The sequence below is a fragment of the Oncorhynchus kisutch genome, linkage group LG26, assembly GCF_002021735.2.
Source record: "Oncorhynchus kisutch isolate 150728-3 linkage group LG26, Okis_V2, whole genome shotgun sequence".
Classification (NCBI taxonomy): Eukaryota; Metazoa; Chordata; class Actinopteri; order Salmoniformes; family Salmonidae; genus Oncorhynchus; species Oncorhynchus kisutch.
Genome location: NC_034199.2, coordinates 50,875,120 through 50,900,280, shown reverse-complemented (window position 1 = coordinate 50,900,280; position 25,161 = coordinate 50,875,120). Strand labels below are relative to the sequence as shown.

At 51.2% G+C, this 25,161-nt stretch overlaps 1 protein-coding gene across 1 annotated transcript in view; it reads left to right on the top strand.

Annotated features, from left to right (window-relative positions):
• tspearb (thrombospondin-type laminin G domain and EAR repeats b) overlaps positions 1 to 25,161 on the top strand; it is a 99,364-nt gene that overhangs the window by 20,430 nt on the left and 53,773 nt on the right. Inside the window, exons 3-8 of the mRNA XM_031805427.1 lie at positions 851 to 1,077; positions 1,193 to 1,283; positions 2,585 to 2,744; positions 7,339 to 7,470; positions 7,782 to 8,014; positions 15,810 to 15,999. Of these exons, the coding sequence (XP_031661287.1) occupies positions 851 to 1,077; positions 1,193 to 1,283; positions 2,585 to 2,744; positions 7,339 to 7,470; positions 7,782 to 8,014; positions 15,810 to 15,999 (1,033 nt within the window). The remainder of the gene's footprint in view (positions 1 to 850; positions 1,078 to 1,192; positions 1,284 to 2,584; positions 2,745 to 7,338; positions 7,471 to 7,781; positions 8,015 to 15,809; positions 16,000 to 25,161) is intronic.

Genomic DNA, 25,161 nt, shown 5'->3' with positions numbered 1-25,161 from the left:
GACCTGTCCTGTTGGTCAGTGTCTGTCCCTCAGTGTGTCCTGGATGTCCTGTTGGTCAGTGTCTGTCCCTCAGTGTGTCCTGGATGGACCTGTCCTGTTGGTCAGTGTCTGTCCCTCAGTGTGTCCTGGATGTCCTGTTGGTCAGTGTCTGTCCCTCAGTGTGTTCTGGATGTCCTGTTGGTCAGTGTCTGTCCCTCAGTGTGTCCTGGATGGACCTGTCCTGTTGGTCAGTGTCTGTCCCTCAGTGTGTCCTGGATGTCCTGTTGGTCAGTGTCTGTCCCTCAGTGTGTCCTGGATGGACCTGTCCTGTTGGTCAGTGTCTGTCCCTCAGTGTGTCCTGGATGTCCTGTTGGTCAGTGTCTGTCCCTCAGTGTGTCCTGGATGTCCTGTTGGTCAGTGTCTGTCCCTCAGTGTGTCCTGGATGTCCTGTTGGTCAGTGTCTGTCCCTCAGTGTGTCCTGGATGTCCTGTTGGTCAGTGTCTGTCCCTCAGTATGTCCTGGATGTCCTGTTGGTCAGTGTCTGTCCCTCAGTGTGTCCTGGATGTCCTGTTGGTCAGTGTCTGTCCCTCAGTGTGTCCTGGATGTCCTGTTGGTCAGTGTCTGTCCCTCAGTGTGTCCTGGATGTCCTGTTGGTCAGTGTCTGTCCCTCAGTGTGTCCTGGATGTCCTGTTGGTCAGTGTCTGTCCCTCAGTGTGTCCTGGATGGACCTGTCCTGTTGGTCAGTGTCTTTCCCTCAGTGTGTCCTGGATGTCCTGTTGGTCAGTGTCTGTCCCTCAGTGTGTCCTGGATGTACCTGTCCTGTTGTTTGTGTCTCTCCTTCATACTGTATGTCCTGTCTCCTGTCCTCCAGAGGAACGAGTACATCTTCTCGTTGGTGGAGGAGGAGTCAGACCGGCTGCTGATTGGTCTACTTGTCTCTCAGGAGAGGCTCCACTTTTTGTTCCAGGGCCCGACAGGCAAGAAACGGATCACGTTTAGGGCGGTGCGGCTGGCGGACAACCACTGGCACACAGTGGTGGTGGCCGTCACCGGGCGCTATGCTACACTCAGAGTGGACTGCGGTATGGCCCTGGAGCTGTGAGTCCCACACACACACACACACACACACACACACACACACACACACACACACACACACACACACACACACACACACACACTACGACACCCTTGTTTTTTGTTCTCCCCCCAGGATCTATGAGAAGCCTTTCCCCAGTGATCTCTGCACTGCCCACTCCAGGTTCTACATCGGCAGCAGGAGGCGGTGGAAAGGACTGTTCTCTGTGAGTTTCCCTCTTCGTTGTCTTCCTGCATGCTTTAAGTCTGGTCCCCAGAGTCTCTCTTCGTTGTCTTCCTGAATGCTTTAAGTCTGGTCCCCAGAGTCTCTCTTCGTTGTCTTCCTGCATGCTTTAAGTCTGGTCCCCAGAGTCTCTCTTCGTTGTCTTCCTGAATGCTTTAAGTCTGGTCCCCAGAGTCTCTCTTCGTTGTCTTCCTGCATGCTTTAAGTCTGGTCCCCAGAGTCTCTCTTCGTTGTCTTCCTGCATGCTTTAAGTCTGGTCCCCAGAGTCTCTCTTTGTTGTCTTCCTGCATGCTTTAAGTCTGGTCCCCAGAGTCTCTCTTCGTTGTCTTCCTGCATGCTTTAAGTCTGGTCCCCAGAGTCTCTCTTCGTTGTCTTCCTGCATGCTTTAAGTCTGGTCCCCAGAGTCTCTCTTTGTTGTCTTCCTGCATGCTTTAAGTCTGGTCCCCAGAGTCTCTCTTCGTTGTCCTTCTGCATGCTTTAAGTCTGGTCCCCAGAGTCTCTCTTCGTTGTCCTTCTGCATGCTTTAAGTCTGGTCCCCAGAGTCTCTCTTCGTTGTCCTTCTGCATGCTTTAAGTCTGGTCCCCAGAGTCTCTCTTCGTTGTCCTTCTGCATGCTTTAAGTCTGGTCCCCAGAGTCTCTCTTCGTTGTCCTTCTGCATGCTTTAAGTCTGGTCCCCAGAGTCTCTCTTCGTTGTCCTTCTGCATGCTTTAAGTCTGGTCCCCAGAGTCTCTCTTCGTTGTCCTTCTGCATGCTTTAAGTCTGGTCCCCAGAGTCTCTCTTCGTTGTCCTGCATGCTTTAAGTCTGGTCCCCAGAGTCTCTCTTCGTTGTCTTCCTGCATGCTTTAAGTCTGGTCCCCAGAGTCTCTCTTCGTTGTCCTGCATGCTTTAAGTCTGGTCCCCAGAGTCTCTCGTCGTTGTCCTGGATGCTTTAAGTCTGGTCCCCAGAGTCTCTCTTCGTTGTCCTGCATGCTTTAAGTCTGGTCCCCAGAGTCTCTCTTCGTTGACCTTCTGCATGCTTTAAGTCTGGTCCCCAGAGTCTCTCTTCGTTGACCTTCTGCATGCTTTAAGTCTGGTCCCCAGAGTCTCTCTTCGTTGACCTTCTGCATGCTTTAAGTCTGGTCCCCAGAGTCTGTTGGATTCCGACCTGAGTTCATTCCTTTTTTTATGCACTTTTCTCTCTCCTCGTATTCTGATCTCGGCAGGGAACATTACCCATTACTAACGGCTCTCTCTATAATAGGGTATGCTACACATGGTCTGTTACTAACTCTCTCTCTCTCTCAGGGTCTGCTGCGACAGCTGGTTTTGTTACCTGGGTCAGATGCTACCTCCCGAGTTTGTCCCTCTTCAGACCCCAGACTGGCAGTCCTCTCTGTCCCTCAGGCCCTGCTCACCATGCCCATCACACCCACTGGGAACGACATAGTCCCCCTGTATCCTTACGGTGAGTAGAGATGATACACTGCCCTCTATCCTCTGTATCATTATGGTGAGTAGAGATGATACACTACCCTCTGTATCATTATGGGGAGTAGAGATGATATATACTACCCTCTATCCTCTGTATCATTATGGTGAGTAGAGATGATACACTACCCTCTATCCTCTGTATCCTTATGGTGAGTAGAGATGATATACTACCCTCTATCCTCTGTATCCTTATGGTGAGTAGAGATGATACACTACCCTCTATCCTCTGTATCCTTATGGTGAGTAGAGATGATATACTACCCTCTGTCTCCTTATGGTGAGTAGAGATGATATACTATCCTCTATCCTCTGTATCCTTATGGTGAGTAGAGATGATATACTACCCTCTGTCTCCTTATGGTGAGTAGAGATGATATACTATACTCTATCCTCTGTATCATTATGGTGAGTAGAGATGATACACTACCCTCTATCCTCTGTATCATTATGGTGAGTAGAGATGATATACTATCCTCTATCCTCTGTATCATTATGGTGAGTAGAGATGATACACTACCCTCTATCCTCTGTCTCCTTATGGTGAGTAGAGATGATATACTATCCTCTGTCTCCTTATGGTGACTAGAAATGATACACTACCCTCGGTATCATTACAGTGAGTAGAGATGATATACTACCCTCTATCTCCTTATGGTGAGTAGAAATGATACACTACCCTCGGTATCATTACAGTGAGTAGAGATGATATACTACCCTCTATCTCCTTATGGTGAGTAGAAATGATACACTACCCTCGGTATCATTACAGTGAGTAGAGATGATACACTACCCTCTATCCTCTGTATGCTTATGGTGAGTAGAGATGATATACTACCCTCTATCCTCTGTCTCCTTATGGTGAGTAGAGATGATATACTATCCTCTGTCTCCTTATGGTGAGTAGAGATGATATACTATCCTCTATCCTCTGTATGCTTATGGTGAGTAGAGATGATATACTACCCTCTATACTCTGTCTCCTTATGGTGAGTAGAGATGATATACTATCCTCTATCCTCTGTATGCTTATGGTGAGTAGAGATGATATACTACCCTCTATCCTCTGTCTCCTTATGGTGAGTAGAGATGATATACTATCCTCTGTCTCCTTATGGTGAGTAGAGATGATATACTATCCTCTATCCTCTGTATGCTTATGGTGAGTAGAGATGATATACTACCCTCTATACTCTGTCTCCTTATGGTGAGTAGAGATGATATACTATCCTCTATCCTCTGTATGCTTATGGTGAGTAGAGATGATATACTACCCTCTATCCTCTGTCTCCTTATGGTGAGTAGAGATGATATACTACCCTCTATCCTCTGTCTCCTTATGGTGAGTAGAGATGATATACTATCCTCTATCCTCTGTATGCTTATGGTGAGTAGAGATGATATACTACCCTCTATCCTCTGTATGCTTATGGTGAGTAGAGATGATATACTATCCTCTGTATCATTACGGTGAGTAGACCTGTGGACGGTTTTGCGTTGAGCTCTCCAAAACAATCACAATCTTTCTGGTGGATGATTATCTCTGTCCCTCCATGACTGGCTGGATTTGGATTAGTTTTATGGCTGTAAGTATGGTGAACAGGGTAACTGTATCTGTGAGTTGAGTCAGTGGTTGTGACAGTGATGTAGGGTCGGGTGTTTCATGTGTCTCTCTGTGAAAACACAGGGATGGGACCGTCTTGTTGTGTATACTGCTGTTCTCCTGATAGACATGGGGGAGGCTCAAATGACCTATTCCATAGATACAGTGCATTCGGAAAGTATTCAGACCCCTTGACTTTTTCCACATTTTGTTACGTTACAGTCTTATTCTAAAACGGATTAAATTGTATTTCCCCCTCATCAATCTACACACAATACTTCATCATGACATAGCAACATTTATTTTATTTTATTTTTTTGCTAAATTATTCAAAATAAAAACGGAAATATCACATTTAGATAAGTACTCAGACCCTTTACTTAGTACTTTGTTGAAGCACCTTTGGCAGCGATTACAGCCTTGAGTCTTCTTGGGTATGACGCTACAAGCTTGGCACACCTGTATTTGGGGAGTTTCCCTCTCTTCTCTGCAGATCCTCTCAATCTCTGTCAGGTTGGATGGGGAGCATCGCTGCACATATATTTTCAGGTCTCTCCAGAGATGTTCAATCGGGTTCAAGTCCGAGCTCTGGCTGAGCCACTCAAGGACATTTAGAGACTTGTCCCGAATCCACTTGTCTTGGCTGTGTGCGGTCGTTGTCCTGATAGATTGGGGAGAAGGTTCACCGTCCGAGGTCCTGAGCGCTCTGTAGCACGTTTCCATCAAGGATCTCTCTGTACTTTGCTCCGTTTATCTTTCCCTCGATTCTGACTAGTCTCACAGTCTCTGCCACTGAGGCCACTGTGTTCTTGGGGACCTTCAATGCTGCAGAAATGTTTTGGTACCCTTCCCCAGATCTGTGCCTCGACACAATCCTGTCTCAGAGCTCTACGAACAATTCCTTCGACCTCATGGCTTGTTTTTTGCTCTGACATGAACTGTCAACTGTGGGACCTTATATAGACAGGTGTGTGCCTTTCCAAATCATGTCCAATCAATTGAATTTACCACAGGTGGCGCCCAATCAAGTTGTAGAAACATCTCAAGGAGGATCAATGGAAACAGGATGCACCTGAGCTCAATTTCAAGTCTCATAGCAAACAGTCTGAATACTGATGGACATAATGTCCAGTCTCATAGCAAACAGTCTGAATACTGATGGACATAATGTGTTTCTGTTTCTCATTTGATACATTCCCAAACATTTCTAAAAATCTGTTTTCACTTTGTCATTATGGGGTTTTGTGTGTAGATTGATGAGGAAATAAGGCTGTAACGTAATCTTCTTTGGGGGGGGGGGGGGTCAAAGGGTCTAAATACTTTAGTACTGTATTTGGGCAGTAACTATAGGGCTTTGGTAAAAAAGTAGGGCACTATTTATTGAATATTGTGTCGTTTGGGACCCAGGCATTGTGCAGGCTTAACAGAATGAAGACTATCAGAACGTTACTCTACGTGACGTCAGGTATCGGATCCAAAACTAAACGATACATGGATCAATCACTAATTGTGTATTTAAGATCTCATTTGTTTGCTTCACACTTTTTGATACTGTGATCCAAGCTAACCACTGCATTCAGACAGCTTGACTGATGTGTCTGGTCGTCCTCTGAGTGTGAAATCTGGCATTGAATACGTACTTATCGTTTTACTGCTGACAAACATTCATCATTAGTAATTCAGTGTGGGTTTTTGGCACCTCTTACTGCCTTGGCAGAACAATGAATCGTCTTTGTGAAAGGGCGTAGATTTTGATTTGGGAAGCTCCTCGGCTCAACTGCTGCTAGCAAATCAAGACGTCAACGTAAAACAGTCAGCAGCAAGGTTTAGTCGTAGCAGGACCACTGTGGAGATAAGACTCCAGGCTTGATGGTGTTTTTATAGTCCATCATTGTTTATCTATGTAATGCCTCCGTGTGGAGCAGTCTACCACTACTGTTACTTAGTCAATTAAATCAATCAATGTTTTTACACCTCTCAGGTTGGTTAAACTTGAATTAATAGATATATAACCTCATTGGCTAGGAGCTGTCTATACATCTCAATATTGGCTAGGAGCTGTCTATACATCTCAATATTGGCTAGGAGCTGTCTATACATCTCAATATTGGTTAGGAGCTGTCTATACATCTCAATGTTGGTTAGGAGCTGTCTATACATCTCAATAATGGTTAGGAGTTGTCAATACACATCAATATTGGCTAGGAGCTGTCTATACATCTCAATATTGGTTAGGAGCTGTCTATACATCTCAATATTGGCTAGGAGCTGTCTATACATCTCAATGTTGGTTAGGAGCTGTCTATACATCTCAATATTGGCTAGGAGCTGTCTATACATCTCAATATTGGCTAGGAGCTGTCTATACATCTCAATATTGGCTAGGAGCTGTCTATACATCTCAATATTGGTTAGGAGCTGTCTATACATCTCAATATTGGCTAGGAGCTGTCTATACATCTCAATATTGGCTAGGAGCTGTCTATACATCTCAATATTGGCTAGGAGCTGTCTATACATCTCAATGTTGGTTAGGAGCTGTCTATACATCTCAATATTGGCTAGGAGCTGTCTATACATCTCAATGTTGGCTAGGAGCTGTCTATACATCTCAATATTGGCTAGGAGCTGTCTATACACATCAATATTGGCTAGGAGCTGTCTATACATCTCAATGTTGGCTAGGAGCTGTCTATACATCTCAATATTGGCTAGGAGCTGTCTATACATCTCAATATTGGCTAGGAGCTGTCTATACATCTCAATATTGGCTAGGAGCTGTCTATACGTCTCAATATTGGTTAGGAGTTGTCAATACACATCAATGTTGGTTAGGAGCTGTCAATACACATCAATATTGTTTCCCCATACATCTAGTCACCAGACATGTACGACAATTGAATAGGATCATCAGGATCAATTCAATTGAAATGAAATTCGACTCAATGCTCTCTCTCCTCCGTAACAGAGGCAGAAGTGTTCATAACCCCGGGGACCAAGCCTCCCTGTGCCAAGGCAGAGGAGGGCCAGCTGTGGTTTAACACACTGAAGAAAGGCTTGTTCCTGTGTGATGGACGGCTGTGGATGCCTCTGCTGCAAGGTGAGATTTTTGTGTCTGACTGAAGTAATAGGTTTCAGACCAGGAGTTAACATCCCTGGTTCTGCAGTGCCACAGGCATTGTCATGGTTTGGATTTTAATGGGAGACCAGGTGTGAAGAATTTAGCCAACTATGTTTGGTGAGGTGATTGGTGGAACCAGAGGTTGGTAGTTTGGCTCTGGTACTCCAGGACCAGGGTAACCTCTTCCTGGTCGAAATGTTGTCTTGTGTTCAGGAATAATCACTTATTCTATAGCCTAGATGCATCAGTGACAACCGACCAACTAAATAACGCTAGTCTCTAATGCACAGAGAAAGAGCGTCTGGACTATGTTGAAGACTACCAAGACCTTTACACCAACTCAGAGACGTTCGACATCGAGGTGTTCCACATCCCCTCCCAAGGACTGTTCGCTGCCACAGCCAATCGCGAGACCAAGCCGGGCTCTGGAATCTACAAGTGGGTGGATGGGAAGTTTCAAGTGTATCAGAACATCATCACCTATGAAGCACGGGCATGGAAGTACTTCACTGTGGGCAACAAGGTGAGTACCTGTCTAGGTATGGTCTATGATCAAAAGTAGTGCACTACAAAACAGAGTAGGGTGCCATTTGGAACAAAGTCCAAGATTTAAAGTCATCTCAATACGACTAGTGACTAGTTTGACTTGATAAACTTTCCCAGTGGCCATGGCTGGTTGGATGACATCATCTCAACCAGTTTAGCTGGATGAAGACTCCTCAGACCTCTGTCTATGAGGGTAATGGTGGAACATGACACCGGTCGAGTCTTTCTGCTCTCAACAACAGAGACTGCACCCCTAGAGCAAACACAACACAAACCCTGTGTAATGTCCACAGCTGCTCCCAGTCCCAGCACAGAGAGGTCTTTGATGTGGTCATGAACCGAGGAAGAGGGAGCTGAAGGCTGCTTGTCGTAAATCACACATGTATAATCACAGAAATGTATTTTGTCTGATGTTTATAATGATGATTTATGACCACCACCTCCCCACTTCCCCTTTAGTGTCATCTCACAGTTAATTACAGCTAGGAGTCAGAAGCCGTTTGGTTCTCTGTTCTGTCAATACCTGCCGTACTTATCACTGGGGTGTGTCTGAAATGGCACCTTATTCCCTATATAGTGCACTACTTTTGACCGTGGCCCATAGGGCTCTGGTCAAAAGTAGTGCACTATGTAGGGAATAGGGTGCCATTTTGGACGGACATTAGGTGTTTTCTCACTCACCGTGTTCATCTTGATCATGTGTTACGTTATATTTGAAGTGAAGAAAGATTGTAGTAAACTTGACTGTGAATGAACTGACATTTTACATCAGAAGATGCTCACTATAAAGTACACTGGAATGTATAGCGGACGATTTACGGGTCCTGACCAATTCTGCTATTTGTCGAGGGGTTTTTCCGCTGATCTTAACCTTTTTTTGTACATCGTGTCCCAAAAAGAGCCTCTGGACATCAGAACAGCGTTCATTAACCTCAATTTGTATTAAGATTTCTACTTCAATGAGTCAGTGGCACAGGACATACTGCTCACCCAGGACCAGGCCCTAATCCCCGACACTATAGAGGCTGACGTACTGCTCACCCAGGACCAGGCCCTAATCCCCGACACTATAGAGGCTGACGTACTGCTCACCCAGGACCAGGCCCTAATCTCCGACACTATAGAGGCTGACGTACTGCTCACCCAGGACCAGGCCCTAATCCCCGACACTATAGAGGCTGACGTACTGCTCACCCAGGACCAGGCCCTAATCCCCGACACTATAGAGGCTGACGTACTGCTCACCCAGGACCAGGCCCTAATCCCCGACACTATAGAGGCTGACGTACTGCTCACCCAGGACCAGGCCCTAATCTCCGACACTATAGAGGCTGACGTACTGCTCACCCAGGACCAGGCCCTAATCCCCGACACTATAGAGGCTGACGTACTGCTCACCCAGGACCAGGCCCTAATCTCCGACACTATAGAGGCTGACGTACTGCTCACCCAGGACCAGGCCCTAATCCCCGACACTATAGAGGCTGACGTGCTGCTCACCCAGGACCAGGCCCTAATCCCCGACACTATAGAGGCTGACGTGCTGCTCACCCAGGACCAGGCCCTAATCTCCGACACTATAGAGGCTGACGTGCTGCTCACCCAGGACCAGGCCCTAATCCCCGACACTATAGAGGATGACGTACTGCTCACCCAGGACCAGGCCCTAATCCCGGACACTATAGAGGCTGACGTACTGCTCACCCAGGACCAGGCCCTAATCCCCGACACTATAGAGGCTGACGTGCTGCTCACCCAGGACCAGGCCCTAATCCCCGACACTATAGAGGCTGACGTACTGCTCACCCAGGACCAGGCCCTAATCCCAGACACTATAGAGGCTGACGTACTGCTCACCCAGGACCAGGCCCTAATCCCCGACACTATAGAGGCTGACGTACTGCTCACCCAGGACCAGGCCCTAATCTCCGACACTATAGAGGCTGACGTACTGCTCACCCAGGACCAGGCCCTAATCCCCGACACTATAGAGGCTGACGTACTGCTCACCCAGGACCAGGCCCTAATCTCCGACACTATAGAGGCTGACGTACTGCTCACCCAGGACCAGGCCCTAATCCCCGACACTATAGAGGCTGACGTGCTGCTCACCCAGGACCAGGCCCTAATCCCCGACACTATAGAGGCTGACGTGCTGCTCACCCAGGACCAGGCCCTAATCCCCGACACTATAGAGGCTGACGTGCTGCTCACCCAGGACCAGGCCCTAATCCCCGACACTATAGAGGCTGACGTGCTGCTCACCCAGGACCAGGCCCTAATCCCCGACACTATAGAGGCTGACGTGCTGCTCACCCAGGACCAGGCCCTAATCCCCGACACTATAGAGGCTGACGTGCTGCTCACCCAGGACCAGGCCCTAATCCCCGACACTATAGAGGCTGACGTGCTGCTCACCCAGGACCAGGCCCTAATCCCCGACACTATAGAGGCTGACGTGCTGCTCACCCAGGACCAGGCCCTAATCCCCGACACTATAGAGGCTGACGTGCTGCTCACCCAGGACCAGGCCCTAATCCCCGACACTATAGAGGCTGACGTGCTGCTCACCCAGGACCAGGCCCTAATCCCCGACACTATAGAGGCTGACGTGCTGCTCACCCAGGACCAGGCCCTAATCCCCGACACTATAGAGGCTGACGTGCTGCTCACCCAGGACCAGGCCCTAATCCCCGACACTATAGAGGCTGACGTGCTGCTCACCCAGGACCAGGCCCTAATCCCCGACACTATAGAGGCTGACGTACTGCTCACCCAGGACCAGGCCCTAATCCCCGACACTATAGAGGCTGACGTACTGCTCACCCAGGACCAGGCCCTAATCCCCGACACTATAGAGGCTGACGTGCTGCTCACCCAGGACCAGGCCCTAATCTCCGACACTCAACAGAGAAAGAGACGCCGATATAGAGGCTGACGTGCTGCTCACCCAGGACCAGGCCCTAATCTCCGACACTCAACAGAGAAAGAGACGCCGATATAGAGGCTGACGGACTGCTCACCCAGGCCCTAATCCCCGACACTATAGAGGCTGTCGTGCTGCTCACCCAGGACCCTAATCCCCGACACTCAACAGAGAAAGAGACGCCGATATAGAGACTGACGTACTACTCACCCAGGGCCCTAATCCCCGACACTCAACAGAGAAGGAGACGCCGATATAGAGGCTGACGTGCTGCTCACCCAGGACCATAATCCCCGACACTCAACAGAGAAAGATACGCCGATATAGAGGCTGACATGCTGCTCACCCAGGGTCCTAATCCCCGACACTCAACAGAGAAAGAGACGCCGATATAGAGGCTGACGTACTGCTCACCCAGGGCCCTAATCCCCGACACTCAACAGATAAAGAGACGCCGATATAGGGGCTGACATGCTGCTCACCCAGGGCCCTAATCCCCGACACTCAACAGAGAAAGAGACGCCGATATAGAGGCTGACGTACTGCTCACCCAGGCCCTAATCCCCGACACTATAGAGGCTGACGTGCTGCTCACCCAGGACCCTAATCCCCGACACTCAACAGAGAAAGAGACGCCGATATAGAGGCTGACGTACTGCTCACCCAGGGCCCTAATCCCCGACACTCAACAGAGAAAGAGACACCGATATAGAGGCTGACGTGCTGCTCACCCAGGACCATAATCCCCGACACTCAACAGAGAAAGATACGCCGATATAGAGGCTGACGTACTGCTCACCCAGGGCCCTAATCCCCGACACTCAACAGATAAAGAGATGCCGATATAGGGGCTGACATGCTGCTCACCCAGGGCCCTAATCCCCGACACTCAACAGAGAAAGAGACGCCGATATAGAGGCTGACGTACTGCTCACCCAGGGCCCTAATCCCCGACACTCAACAGATAAAGAGACGCCGATATAGAGGCTGACGTGCTGCTCACCCAGGACCATAATCCCCGACACTCAACAGAGAAAGAGACGCCGATATAGAGGCTGACGTGCGGGAACCCCGACGAAGCTAAGGCTTCACAGGAGAGAGAAAATAAACCACCCTCTGTTCTACTGGCGAATTTACAATCACAGGAGAACAAACTGGACGAGCTCCGATCGAGAAAAAGCTGAAATCTGTCTGTCTTCATTTCTATCAGCATGTCACCTGTTCGATTAGAGGTGAAAAAAACTCTAGATCACCTTTACTCCACATACAGATGCATACAAAGCTCTCCCTCGCCCTCCATTTGGCAAGTCGGACCATAAATCTATCTTCCTGATTCCTGCTTACAAGCAAAATCTCAAACAGGAAGTGATGCGCTTAATACGGAAGTGGTCAGATGCTAAGCTACAGGAACGTTCGCTAGCACAAATATGTTTCCGGGACTCATCCGATGGCATTGAGGAGTTCTCCACATCAGTCACCGGCTTCATTAATAAGTGCGTCAACGACGTTATCCCCACAGTGACCGTACGTACATATCCCAACCAGAAGCCAGGAATTGTAGATAACATCTACACTGAGCTAAAGGCTAGAGCTGCCGCTTTCAAGGACGCTAAGCCCTCCGACGAACCATCAAACAGGTAAAACGTCAATACAGGAACATCATCAAATCCTACTACAATGGCTCTGACGCTCATCGGATGTGGTAGGGATATCAAACTACTATAGACTACAAGGGGAAGCACAGCCGAGAGCTGCCCAGTGACATGAGCTAAATGCCTTCTATGCTCACTTCGAGGCAAGTAACACTGAAACATGCATGAGAGCACCAGCTGTTCCGGACGACTGTGTGATCACACTCTCCGCAACCGGTGTGAGTAAGACAGGTCAACATTGACAAGGCCGCAGGGCCAGACGGATTACCAGGACGTGCATTCCGAGCTGACAAGTGTCTTCACTGATATTTTCAACCCCTCCTTGTCTGAGTCTGTAATACCAACATGTTTCAAGCAGACCACCATAGTCCCTGTGCCCAAGAACACTAAAGTAACCTGACTAAATGACTACCGACCCGTAGCTCTCATGTCTGTAGCCATGAAGTGCTTTGAAAGGCTGGTCATGGCTCACATCAACACCATTATCCCAAACACCCTAGACCCACTCCAATTTGCATACCGCCCAACAGATCCACAGATGATGCAATCTCTATTGCACTCCACATTGCCCTTTCCCACCTGGACAAAAGGAACACCTATGTGAGAATGCTATTCATTGACTACAGCTCAGCGTTCAACACCATAGTGCCCTCAGACCTCATTACTAAGCTAATGACCCTGGGACTAAACACCTCCCTCTGCAACTGGATCCTGGACTTCCTGATGGGCCGCCCCCAGGTGGTAAGGGTAGGAACAACACATCCGCCACGCTGATCCTCAACACGGTGGTCCCTCAGGGGTGCGTGCTCAGTCCCCTCCTGTACTCCCAGTCTCTGTTATTATATATGCATAGTCACTTTAATAACTCTAACTACATGTACATTGTTGTGGAATGATCAGAATTAGTTGGGTAAAATAGATAAGATGTGTTATTTTCATGATATGCTTATGAGTTATTTCTCATAAGAATGTATTTTGTTGTACTATAGTGGTGGCCATTGGCAGTTATCTGTTCTATGTCAAGACTAAGTTGCATGGGCTGCGGAGAGGGGAGAGGTCAAGGGGTCATCATGTGTAAACATATCTTTTTGGTGTGGCAGTGACTCCCTACTTTTCTCATGGGGGGAAAGGAGGGTGACAGTGTCTGGAATCATTCTATGCTCCCTCTTTGTTGACCTATAGGGTCACTCTCCTCTCTGTGAGTTTGTCCTCTGATTGGTTGTATTTAGAATTGGTTCTATCTAAATGACAATTTCATATATATCATAGGGTGGGGGTAATGTCTTGGTACCATTTTGTACCAAGGACGAGATAAGAGCTTTGTTTAGGAGACCAAACTGAATGATAATGTATAGCCCACTCTGTCTGACTAGGGGATATTCTCTCTGAAGTAAGGTTTTTTCTTTGTGTAAGTTCCTAAGACCTGTGTTTTGTCATGTCGTCTAGGAGGGGGTGGATCTTTGCTATAAAGGATCCCAGTTGCCATTGTGTAAGGCACGCTCAACTTTTCATTAGAGATACTGAACTGTTGAAAGTCAAAATGCTATTGCAAAAGCTTAATTATTATTAAAGGTGAAGATGAAGCATAACTCTGACTGGTGTGTGATTTGCTCTCTCATCAGTTGGTAATTAAGGAAATTTCCACGACAACATATTACCTCAATTACCTCGAAGAATTACCTCCACACTGACACATTGACTCTGTCCTGGTACCCCTGTATATAGCCTCCACATTGACTCTGTACCGGTACCCCCTGTATATAGCCTCCACATTAACTCTGTACCGTAACACCCTGTATATAGCCTCCACATTGACTCTGTACCGGTACCCCCTGTATATAGCCTCCACATTGACTCTGTACCGTAACACCCTGTATATAGCCTCCACATTGACTCTGTACCGGTACCCCCTGTATATAGTCTCCACATTGACTCTGTACCGGTACCCCCTGTATATAGCCTCCACATTAACTCTGTACCAGTACCCCCTGTATATAGCCTCCACATTGAATCTGTACCGGTACCCCCTGTATATAACCTCCACATTGACTCTGTCCTGGTACCCCCTGTATATAGCCTCCACATTGACTCTGTACCGGTACCCCCTGTATATAACCTCCACATTGACTCTGTACCGTAATACCCTGTATATAGCCTCCACATTGACTCTGTACCGTAATACCCTGTATATAGCCTCCACATTGACTCTGTACCGGTACCTGTTGTATTCAGCATTTCACTGTGAGGTCTACTACACCTGTTGTATTCAGCATTTCACTGTGAGGTCTACTACACCTGTTGTATTCAGCATTTCACTGTAAGGTCTACTACACCTGTTGTATTCAGCATTTCACTGTAAGATCTACTACACCTGTTGTATTCAGCATTTCACTGTGAGGTCTACTACACCTGTTGTATTCAGCATTTCACTGTGAGGTCTATTACACCTGTTGTATTCAGCATTTCACTGTAAGGTCTACTACACCTGTTGTATTCGGCATTTCACTGTAAGGTCTACTACACCTGTTGTATTCAGCATTTCACTGTGAGGTCTACTACACCTGTTGTATTCAGCATTTCACTGTGAGGTCTACTACACCTGTTGTATTCAGCATTTCACTGTAAGGTCTACTACACCTGTTGTATTCAGCATTTCACTGTGAGGTCTATTACACCTGTTGTATTCAGCATTTCACTGTAAGGTCTACTACACCTGTTGTATTCGGCATTTCACTGTAAGGTCTACTACACCTGTTGTATTCAGCATTTCACTGTGAGGTCTACTACACCTGTTGTATTCAGCATTTCACTGTAAGGTCTACTACACCTGTTGTATTCAGCATTTCACTGTAAGGTCTACTACACCTGTTGTATTCAGCATTTCACTGTGAGGTCTACTACACCTGTTGTATTCAGCATTTCACTGTGAGGTCGACTACACCTGTTGTATTCAGCATTTCACTGTAAGGTCTACTACACCTGTTGTATTCAGCATTTCACTGTGAGGTCTACTACACCTGTTGTATTCAGCATTTCACTGTAAGGTCTACTACACCTGTTGTATTCAGCATTTCACTGTAAGGTCTACTACACCTGTTGTATTCAGCATTTCACTGTGAGGTCTACAACACCTGTTGTATTCGGCGCAAGTGACAAATAAAATTTGATATGATTTGATTGTCCTCCTGTCACAGATGTTCCTAGCAGTGGCTAACTCCAAGGGCCAGCCCGGCGGGGAGTGGGAGGAGTCAGTGATCTACAAGTGGAGCAGCAGGAAGTTAATGTTTCTACCTTATCAGACCATAGAGACACACAGTGCTCTGGACTGGGAGGCCTTCAGCATACAGGAACAACATTTCCTGGCTGTGGCCAATCACAGACGAGGTAAGGTACCCCAATGGCAAATCACAGAACAGGCCATCTCAGAACTCAGAACTAAATCTTGTATGTGATGGCCAGCTAAGAGACAACAGGCTACAATGCAGTCTGTCTGCCAATTACGACTGTGTTGTAAACTTTGGAAGGATTATGGGAGAAAAGGATTTAAATTCCACCAATAATCCCAGGCTAAGATTGTGCTCAGCCAATTACAATACAATGTTTAAAGACCAGTAAGATTTGCCCAACCAAGAATACCTCCCTGACTTCTCTCAGTCCACAGTCTCTCTGCTGGCATCACTGCTCTAACAAGGGGCTGCGGGCTTCTACGTGCTGGCAGAGTGCTGGCAGAGTGCCGGCTGCTGCAGGTGTACAGGCTGTGCTGATGTGGGGTTGCTCTGATTTAACTGTTAGATGTCTTGTTAGATCCATGAAAAGCGCTCCTTTATGGGTCTTTTGAGCTTTGATCAATGAAAGACAGGGAACACTATAACTTCACAGGATGGGAAGGGAGAGGTGGAGGGAAGGAGAAGGGGGAGAGGTGGAGGGAAGGAGAAGGGGGGATAGGTGGAGGGAAGGAGAAGGGAGAGAGGTGGATGGAAGAAGGGAGAGAGGTGGAGGGAAGGAGAAGGGGGGAGAGAAGGAGAAGGGGGAGAGGTGGAGGGAAGGAGAAGGTGGAGGGAAGGAGAAGGGGGGAGAGGTGAAGGGGAGGGAAGGGAAGGGAGAGGTGAAGGGGAGGGAAGGTGGAGGGAAGGGAGAGGGAAGGGAGAGGTGGAGGGCAGGGAGAGGTGGAGGGAAGGGAGAGGTGGAGGGAGGGAGGGAGGGAGGGAGGGAGGGAGGGAGAGATGGAGGGAAGGAGAAGGGAGGGAAGGAGAGGTGGAGGGAGGGAGAGGTGGAGAGATGGAGGGAAGGAGAAGGGAGGGAAGGGAGAGGTGGAGGGAGGGAGAGGTGGAGAGATGGAGGGAAGGAGAAGGGAGGGAAGGGAGAGGTGGAGGGGAGGGGGAGGAGAGGGGGAGGGAAGGAGAGGTGGAGGGAGGGAGGGAGGGAGAGATGGAGGGATGGAGAGGTGGAGAGATGGAGGGAAGGGAGAGGTGGAGGGAAGGAGAGATGGAGGGGTGGAGGGAAGGGGAGGGAAGGAGAGGTGGAGGGGTGGAGAGGTCTAGAGGGGGAGGGAAGGAGGGGTGGAGAGGTCTAGATGGGGAGGGAAAGAGGGGTGGAGAGGTCTAGAGGTGGAGGGAGGGAGAGATGGAGGGAAGGGGCCGAGGGAGGGAGGGAGGGAGGGAGGGAGGGAGGGAGGGAGGGAGGGAAGGAGAGGTGGAGGGAAGGGAGAGTTGGAGGGAAGGAGAGGTGGAGGGGTGGAGGGAAGGGGAGGGAAGGAGAGGTGGAGGGGTGGAGAGTTCTAGAGGGGGAGGGAAGTAGGGGTGGAGAGGTCTAGATGGGGAGGGAAAGAGGGGTCTAGAGAGGGAAGGAGGGTTCTAGAGGTGGAGGGAAGGAGAGGTGGAGGGAAGGAGGGAAGGAGGGTTGGAGGGAAGGAGAGATGGAGGGGTCTAGAGGGGGAGGGAAGGATAGGTGGAGGGGTCTAGAGGTGGAGGGGTCTAGAGGTGGAGGGAAGGAGGGGTCTAGAGGTGGAGGGAAGGAGAGGTGGAGGGGTCTAGAGGTGGAGGGAAGGAGGGAAGGAGGGAAGGAGGGGTGGAGGGAAGGAGAGGTGGAGGGGTCTAGAGGTGGAGGGGTCTAGAGGTGGAGGGAAGGAGGGGTCTAGATGTGGAGGGGTCTAGAGGTGGAGGGAAGGAGAGGAGGAGGGGTCTAGAGGTGGAGGGAAGGAGGGGTGGAGGGGTCTAGAGGTGGAGGGAAGGAAGGGGGGAGGGAGGGAGAGGTGGAGAGATGGAGGGAAGGAGAAGGGAGGGAAGGGAGAGGTGTAGGGAGGGAGAGGTGGAGAGATGGAGGGAAGGAGAAGGGAGGGAAGGGAGAGGTGGAGGGGAGGGAGAGATGGAGGGAAGGGGAGGAGAGGGGGAGGGAAGGAGAGGTGGAGGGAGGGAGGGAGGGAGAGATGGAGGGATGGAGAGGTGGAGAGATGGAGGGAAGGGAGAGGTGGAGGGAAGGAGAGGTGGAGATTTGGAGGGAAGGAGAGGTGGAGGGGTGGAGGGAAGGGGAGGGAAGGAGAGGTGGAGGGGTGAAGAGGTCAAGATGGGGATGGAAAGAAGGGGTGGAGAGGTCTAGATGGGGAGGGAAAGAGGGGTGGAGAGGTCTAGAGGTGGAGGGAGGGAGAGAGAGATGGAGGGAAGGGGCCGAGGGAGGGTGGGAGGGAGGGAGGGAGGGAAGGAAGGAAGGAAGGGAGGGAGGGAGGGAGGGAGGGAGGGGTGGAGAAATGGAGGGAAGGAGAGGTGGAGGGAAGGGAGAGGTGGAGGGAAGGAGAGGTGGAGGGGTGGAGGGAAGGGGAGGGAAGGAGAGGTGGAGGGGTGGAGAGTTCTAGAGGGGGAGGGAAGTAGGGGTGGAGAGGTCTAGATGGGGAGGGAAAGAGGGGTCTAGAGAGGGAAGGAGGGTTCTAGAGGTGGAGGGAAGGAGAGGTGGAGGGAAGGAGGGAAGGAGGGGTGGAGGGAAGGAGAGATGGAGGGGTCTAGAGGGCGAGGGAAGGAGAGGTGGAAGGGTCTAGAGGGGGAGGGAAGGATAGGTGGAGGGGTCTAGAGGTGGAGGGGTGGAGGGGTCTAGAGGTGGAGGGAAGGAGGGGTCTAGAGGTGGAGGGAAGGAGAGGTGGAGGGGTCTAGAGGTGGAGGGAAGGAGAGGGGAGAGGGGTCTAGAGGGGGAGGGAAGGAGGGTGGAGGGGTCTAGAGGTGGAGGGAAGGAGAGGTGGAGGGGTCTAGAGGTGGAGGGAAGGAGGGAAGGAGGGGTGGAGGGGTCTAGAGGTGGAGGGAAAGGAGAGGTGGAGGGGTCTAGAGGTGGAGGGAAGGAGGGGTGGAGGGGTCTAGAGGTGGAGGGAAGGAGAGGTGGAGGGGTCTAGAGGGGGAGGGGTGGAGGGGTCTAGAGGTAGAGGGAAGGAGGGGTGGAGGGGTCTAGATGTGGAGGGAAGGAGAGGTGGAGGGGTGGAGGGGTCTAGAGGTGGAGGGGTCTAGAGGTGGAGGGGTCTAGAGGTGGAGGGAAGGAGGGGTCTAGATGTGGAGGGGTCTAGAGGTGGAGGGAAGGAGAGGAGGAGGGGTCTAGAGGTGGAGGGAAGGAGGGGTGGAGGGGTCTAGAGGTGGAGGGAAGGAGAGGTGGAGGGGTCTAGAGGTGGAGGGAAGGAGGGAAGGAGGGGTGGAGGGGTCTAGAGGTGGAGGGAAGGAGGGGTGGAGGGGTCTAGAGGTGGAGGGAAGGAGGGGTCTAGAGGTGGAGGGAAGGAGAGGAGGAGGGGTCTAGAGGTGGAGGGAAGGAGGGGTGGAGGGGTCTAGAGGTGGAGGGAAGGTGGAGGGAAGGAGAGGAGGAGGGGTCTAGAGGTGGAGGGAAGGAGGGGTGGAGGGGTCTAGAGGTGGAGGGAAGGAGGGGTGGAGGGGTCTAGAGGTGGAGGGAAGGAGGGGTGGAGGGGTCTAGAGGTGGAGGGGTGGAGGAGTCTAGAGGTGGAGGGAAGGAGGGGTCTAGAGGTGGAGGGAAGGAGAGGAGGAGGGGTCTAGAGGTGGAGGGAAGGAGGGGTGGAGGGGTCTAGAGGTGGAGGGAAGGAGGGGTGGAGGGGTCTAGAGGTGGAGGGAAGGAGGTTGTGGAGGGGTCTAGAGGTGGAGGGGTGGAGGGTCTAGAGGTGGAGGGAAGGAGGGGTGGAGGGGTCTAGAGGTGGAGGGCAGGAGGGGTGGAGGGGTCTAGAGGTGGAGGGAAGGAGGGGGTGGAGGGGTCTAGAGGTGGAGGAAGGAGGGTGGAGGGGTCTAGAGGTGGAGAGGAGGGGTGGAGGGGTCTAGAGGTGGAGGGAAGGAGGGGTGGAGGGGTCTAGAGGTGGAGGGAAGGAGGGGTGGAGGGGTCTAGAGGTGGAGGGAAGGAGGGGTGGAGGGGTCTAGAGGTAGAGGGAAGGAGGGGTCTAGAGGTGGAGGGAAGGAGAGGTGGAGGGAAGGAGGGGGTGGAGGTGGGTCTAGAGGTGGCGGGAAGGAGGGGTGGAGGGGTCTAGAGGTGGAGGGAAGGAGGGGTGGAGGGGTCTAGAGGTGGAGGGAAGGAGGGTGGAGGGTCTAGAGGTGGAGGGAAGGAGAGGTGGAGGGGTCTAGAGGTGGAGGGAAGGAGGGGTGGAGGGGTCTAGAGGTGGAGGGAAGGAGAGGTGGAGGGGTCTAGAGGTGGAGGGAAGGAGGGGTCTAGAGGTGGAGGGAAGGAGGGGTCTAGAGGTGGAGGGAAGGAGGGGTCTAGAGGTGGAGGGAAGGAGGGGTGGAGGGGGTCTAGAGGTGGAGGGAAGGAGGGAAGGAGGGAAGGAGGGGTGGAGGGAAGGAGAGGTGGAGGGGTCTAGAGGTGGAGGGGTCTAGAGGTGGAGGGAAGGAGGGGTCTAGATGTGGAGGGGTCTAGAGGTGGAGGGAAGGAGAGGAGGAGGGGTCTAGAGGTGGAGGGAAGGAGGGGTGGAGGGGTCTAGAGGTGGAGGGAAGGAGGGGTGGAGGGAGGGAGAGGTGGAGAGATGGAGGGAAGGAGAAGGGAGGGAAGGGAGAGGTGTAGGGAGGGAGAGGTGGAGAGATGGAGGGAAAGAGAAGGGAGGGAAGGGAGAGGTGGAGGGGAGGGAGAGAGATGGAGGGAAGGGGAGGAGAGGGGGAGGGAAGGAGAGGTGGAGGGAGGGAGGGAGGGAGAGATGGAGGGATGGAGAGGTGGAGAGATGGAGGGAAGGGAGAGGTGGAGGGAAGGAGAGGTGGAGATTTGGAGGGAAGGAGAGGTGGAGGGGTGGAGGGAAGGGGAGGGAAGGAGAGGTGGAGGGGTGAAGAGGTCAAGATGGGGATGGAAAGAAGGGGTGGAGAGGTCTAGATGGGGAGGGAAAGAGGGTGGAGAGGTCTAGAGGTGGAGGGAGGGAGAGATGGAGGGAAGGGGCCGAGGGAGGGTGGGAGGGAGGGAGGGAGGGAGGGAGGGAGGGAGGGAGGGAGGGAGGGAGGGAGGGAGGGAAGGAAGGAAGGGAGGGAGGGAGGGAGGGAGGGAGGGAGGGAGGGGTGGAGAAATGGAGGGAAGGAGAGGTGGAGGGAAGGGAGAGGTGGAGGGAAGGAGAGGTGGAGGGGTGGAGGGAAGGGGAGGGAAGGAGAGGTGGAGGGGTGGAGAGTTCTAGAGGGGGAGGGAAGTAGGGGTGGAGAGGTCTAGATGGGGAGGGAAAGAGGGGTCTAGAGAGGGAAGGAGGGTTCTAGAGGTGGAGGGAAGGAGAGGTGGAGGGAAGGAGGGAAGGAGGGGTGGAGGGAAGGAGAGATGGAGGGGTCTAGAGGGCGAGGGAAGGAGAGGTGGAAGGGTCTAGAGGGGGAGGGAAGGATAGGTGGAGGGGTCTAGAGGTGGAGGGGGTGGAGGGGTCTAGAGGTGGAGGGAAGGAGGGGTCTAGAGGTGGAGGGAAGGAGAGGTGGAGGGGTCTAGAGGTGGAGGGAAGGAGAGGGAGAGGGGTCTAGAGGGGGAGGGAAGGAGGGTGGAGGGGTCTAGAGGTGGAGGGAAGGAGAGGTGGAGGGGTCTAGAGGTGGAGGGAAGGAGGGAAGGAGGGGTGGAGGGGTCTAGAGGTGGAGGGAAGGAGAGGTGGAGGGGTCTAGAGGTGGAGGGAAGGAGGGGTGGAGGGGTCTAGAGTTGGAGGGAAGGAGAGGTGGAGGGGTCTAGAGGGGGAGGGGTGGAGGGGTGGAGGGGTCTAGAGGTAGAGGGAAGGAGGGGTGGAGGGGTCTAGATGTGGAGGGAAGGAGAGGTGGAGGGGTGGAGGGGTCTAGAGGTGGAGGGGTCTAGAGGTGGAGGGGTCTAGAGGTGGAGGGAAGGAGGGGTCTAGATGTGGAGGGGTCTAGAGGTGGAGGGAAGGAGAGGAGGAGGGGTCTAGAGGTGGAGGGAAGGAGGGGTGGAGGGGTCTAGAGGTGGAGGGAAGGAGGGAAGGAGGGGTGGAGGGGTCTAGAGGTGGAGGGAAGGAGGGGTGGAGGGGTCTAGAGGTGGAGGGAAGGAGGGGTCTAGAGGTGGAGGGAAGGAGAGGAGGAGGGGTCTAGAGGTGGAGGGAAGGAGGGGTGGAGGGGTCTAGAGGTGGAGGGAAGGTGGAGGGAAGGAGAGGAGGAGGGGTCTAGAGGTGGAGGGAAGGAGGGGTGGAGGGGTCTAGAGGTGGAGGGAAGGAGGGGTGGAGGGGTCTAGAGGTGGAGGGAAGGAGGGGTGGAGGGGTCTAGAGGTGGAGGGGTGGAGGGGTCTAGAGGTGGAGGGAAGGAGGGGTCTAGAGGTGGAGGGAAGGAGAGGAGGAGGGGTCTAGAGGTGGAGGGAAGGAGGGGTGGAGGGGTCTAGAGGTGGAGGGAAGGAGGGGTGGAGGGGTCTAGAGGTGGAGGGAAGGAGGGGTGGAGGGGGTCTAGAGGTGGAGGGGTGGAGGGGGTCTAGAGGTGGAGGGAAGGAGGGGTGGAGGGGTCTAGAGGTGGAGGGAAGGAGGGGTGGAGGGGTCTAGAGGTGGAGGGAAGGAGGGGTGGAGGGGTCTAGAGGTGGAGGGAAGGAGGGGTGGAGGGGTCTAGAGGTGGAGGGAAGGAGGGGTGGAGGGGTCTAGAGGTGGAGGGAAGGAGGGGTGGAGGGGTCTAGAGGTGGAGGGAAGGAGGGGTGGAGGGTCTAGAGGTAGAGGGAAGGAGGGGTCTAGAGGTGGAGGGAAGGAGAGGTGGAGGGAAGGAGGGGTGGAGGGGTCTAGAGGTGGAGGGAAGGAGGGGTGGAGGGGTCTAGAGGTGGAGGAAGGAGGGGTGGAGGGTCTAGAGGTGGAGGGAAGGAGGGGTGGAGGGGTCTAGAGGTGGAGGGAAGGAGAGGTGGAGGGGTCTAGAGGTGGAGGGAAGGAGGGGTGGAGGGGTCTAGAGGTGGAGGGAAGGAGAGGTGGAGGGGTCTAGAGGTGGAGGGAAGGAGGGGTCTAGAGGTGGAGGGAAGGAGGGGTCTAGAGGTGGAGGGAAGGAGGGGTGGAGGGGTCTAGAGGTGGAGGGAAGGAGAGGTGGAGGGGTCTAGAGGTGGAGGGAAGGAGAGGTGGAGGGGTCTAGAGGTGGAGGGAAGGAGGGGTGGAGGGGTCTAGAGGTGGAGGGAAGGAGAGGTGGAGGGGTCTAGAGGTGGAGGGAAGGAGAGGTGGAGGGGTCTAGAGGTGGAGGGAAGGAGGGGTCTAGAGGTGGAGGGAAGGAGGGGTGGAGGGGTCTAGAGGTGGAGGGAAGGAGAGGTGGAGGGGTCTAGAGGTGGAGGGAAGGAGAGGTGGAGGGGTCTAGAGGTGGAGGGAAGGGTGTGCACACAGATACGGGATACAAAGAGCCACAGGATTGACAAAATCCAAGATAATCTGATCCAAATACACACAAAAAGTGTAACAACAAAGCTATAGGTTGGAAGCCTACAGCCCGTGTATGAAGTTAGATAGATAGTTTACATTTTACTTTAACATTGTACCGTTACAGTATGTGGTGTAGTATATCCTATTTATCTCAACTTACGTCATCATTTCCCAATCAAAGTTTGTAACAACAGATGTAAATCTAATGAATATTATTACAGAATATGCAAAACATGCATCCTCCAATCGCAACGTTGATTTTTAATGGCCTCAAACACCAAGTTAGCCATACCTAATACATTTTAAAAAGATAATCACTGTCAGTTGTGAATGATAATTCTTCACGTTTTACCGGTGAAATATCCAAACTGCATCTACATGCCAATCAATTGATCTCAATCTGTTTCAATGGAATATCCAGTTAAATCTTCTTGAATGACTGTTGCTGATCGAATTAGAGCACATGGTGTTAACTAGTCGACTATCTTGTAGTTGGTTTCAATCAAAGCATATACCCTGCCTATTGGCTCAAAGCATAAACCCTGCCTATTGGCTCAAAGCATAAACCCTGCCTATTGGCTCAAAGCATATACCCTGCCTATTGGCTCAAAGCATATACCCTGCCTATTGGCTCAAAGCATATACCCTGCCTATTGGCTCAAAGCATATACCCTGCCTATTGGCTCAAAGCATAAACCCTGCCTATTGGCTCAAAGCATATACCCTGCCTATTGGCTCAAAGCATAAACCCTGCCTATTGGCTCAAAGCATATACCCTGCCTATTGGCTCAAAGCATATACCCTGCCTATTGGCTCAAAGCATATACCCTGCCTATTGGCTCAAAGCATATACCCTGCCTATTGGCTCAAAGCATATACCCTGCCTATTGGCTCAAAGCATATACCATAGACTAATACCATGACTATGATGTTAAAATGTAGACTGATACCGTGACTATGATGTTAAAATGTAGACTGATACCATGACTATGATGTTAAAATGTAGACTGATACCATAGACTGATACCATGACTATGATGTTAAAATGTAGACTGATACCATGACTATGATGTTAAAATGTAGACTGATACCATAGACTAATACCATGACTATGATGTTAAAATGTAGACTGATACCATGACTATGATGTTAAAATGTAGACTGATACTATGATGTTAAAATGTAGACTGATACCATGACGATGATGTTAACATGTAGACTGATACCATGACGATGATGTTAAAATGTAGACTGATACCATGACGGTGATGTTAAAATGTAGACTGATACCATGATGTTAAAATGTAGACTGATACCATAGACTGATACCGTGACAATGATGTTAACATGTAGACTGATACCGTGACTATGATGTTAAAATGTAGACTGATACCGTGACTATGATGTTAAAATGTAGACTGATACCATGACTATGATGTTAAAATGTGGACTCCCCTGTTATTGTAATGGTGAGAGCGTAGCATGTCTTGGGGGTTTGATATTAAATGCTAACCTCCCCTGTTATTGTAATGGTGAGAGCGTAGCATGTCTTGGGGGTATGATATTAAATGCTAACCCCCCCTGTTATTGTAATGGTGAGAGGTTAGCATGTCTTGGTGGTATGATATAAAATGCTAACCTCCCCTGTTATTGTAATGGTGAGAGGTTGGCATGTCTTGGGGGTTTGATATAAAATGCTAACCTCCCCTGTTATTGTAATGGTGAGAGCGTAGCATGTCTTGGGGGTTTGATATAAAATG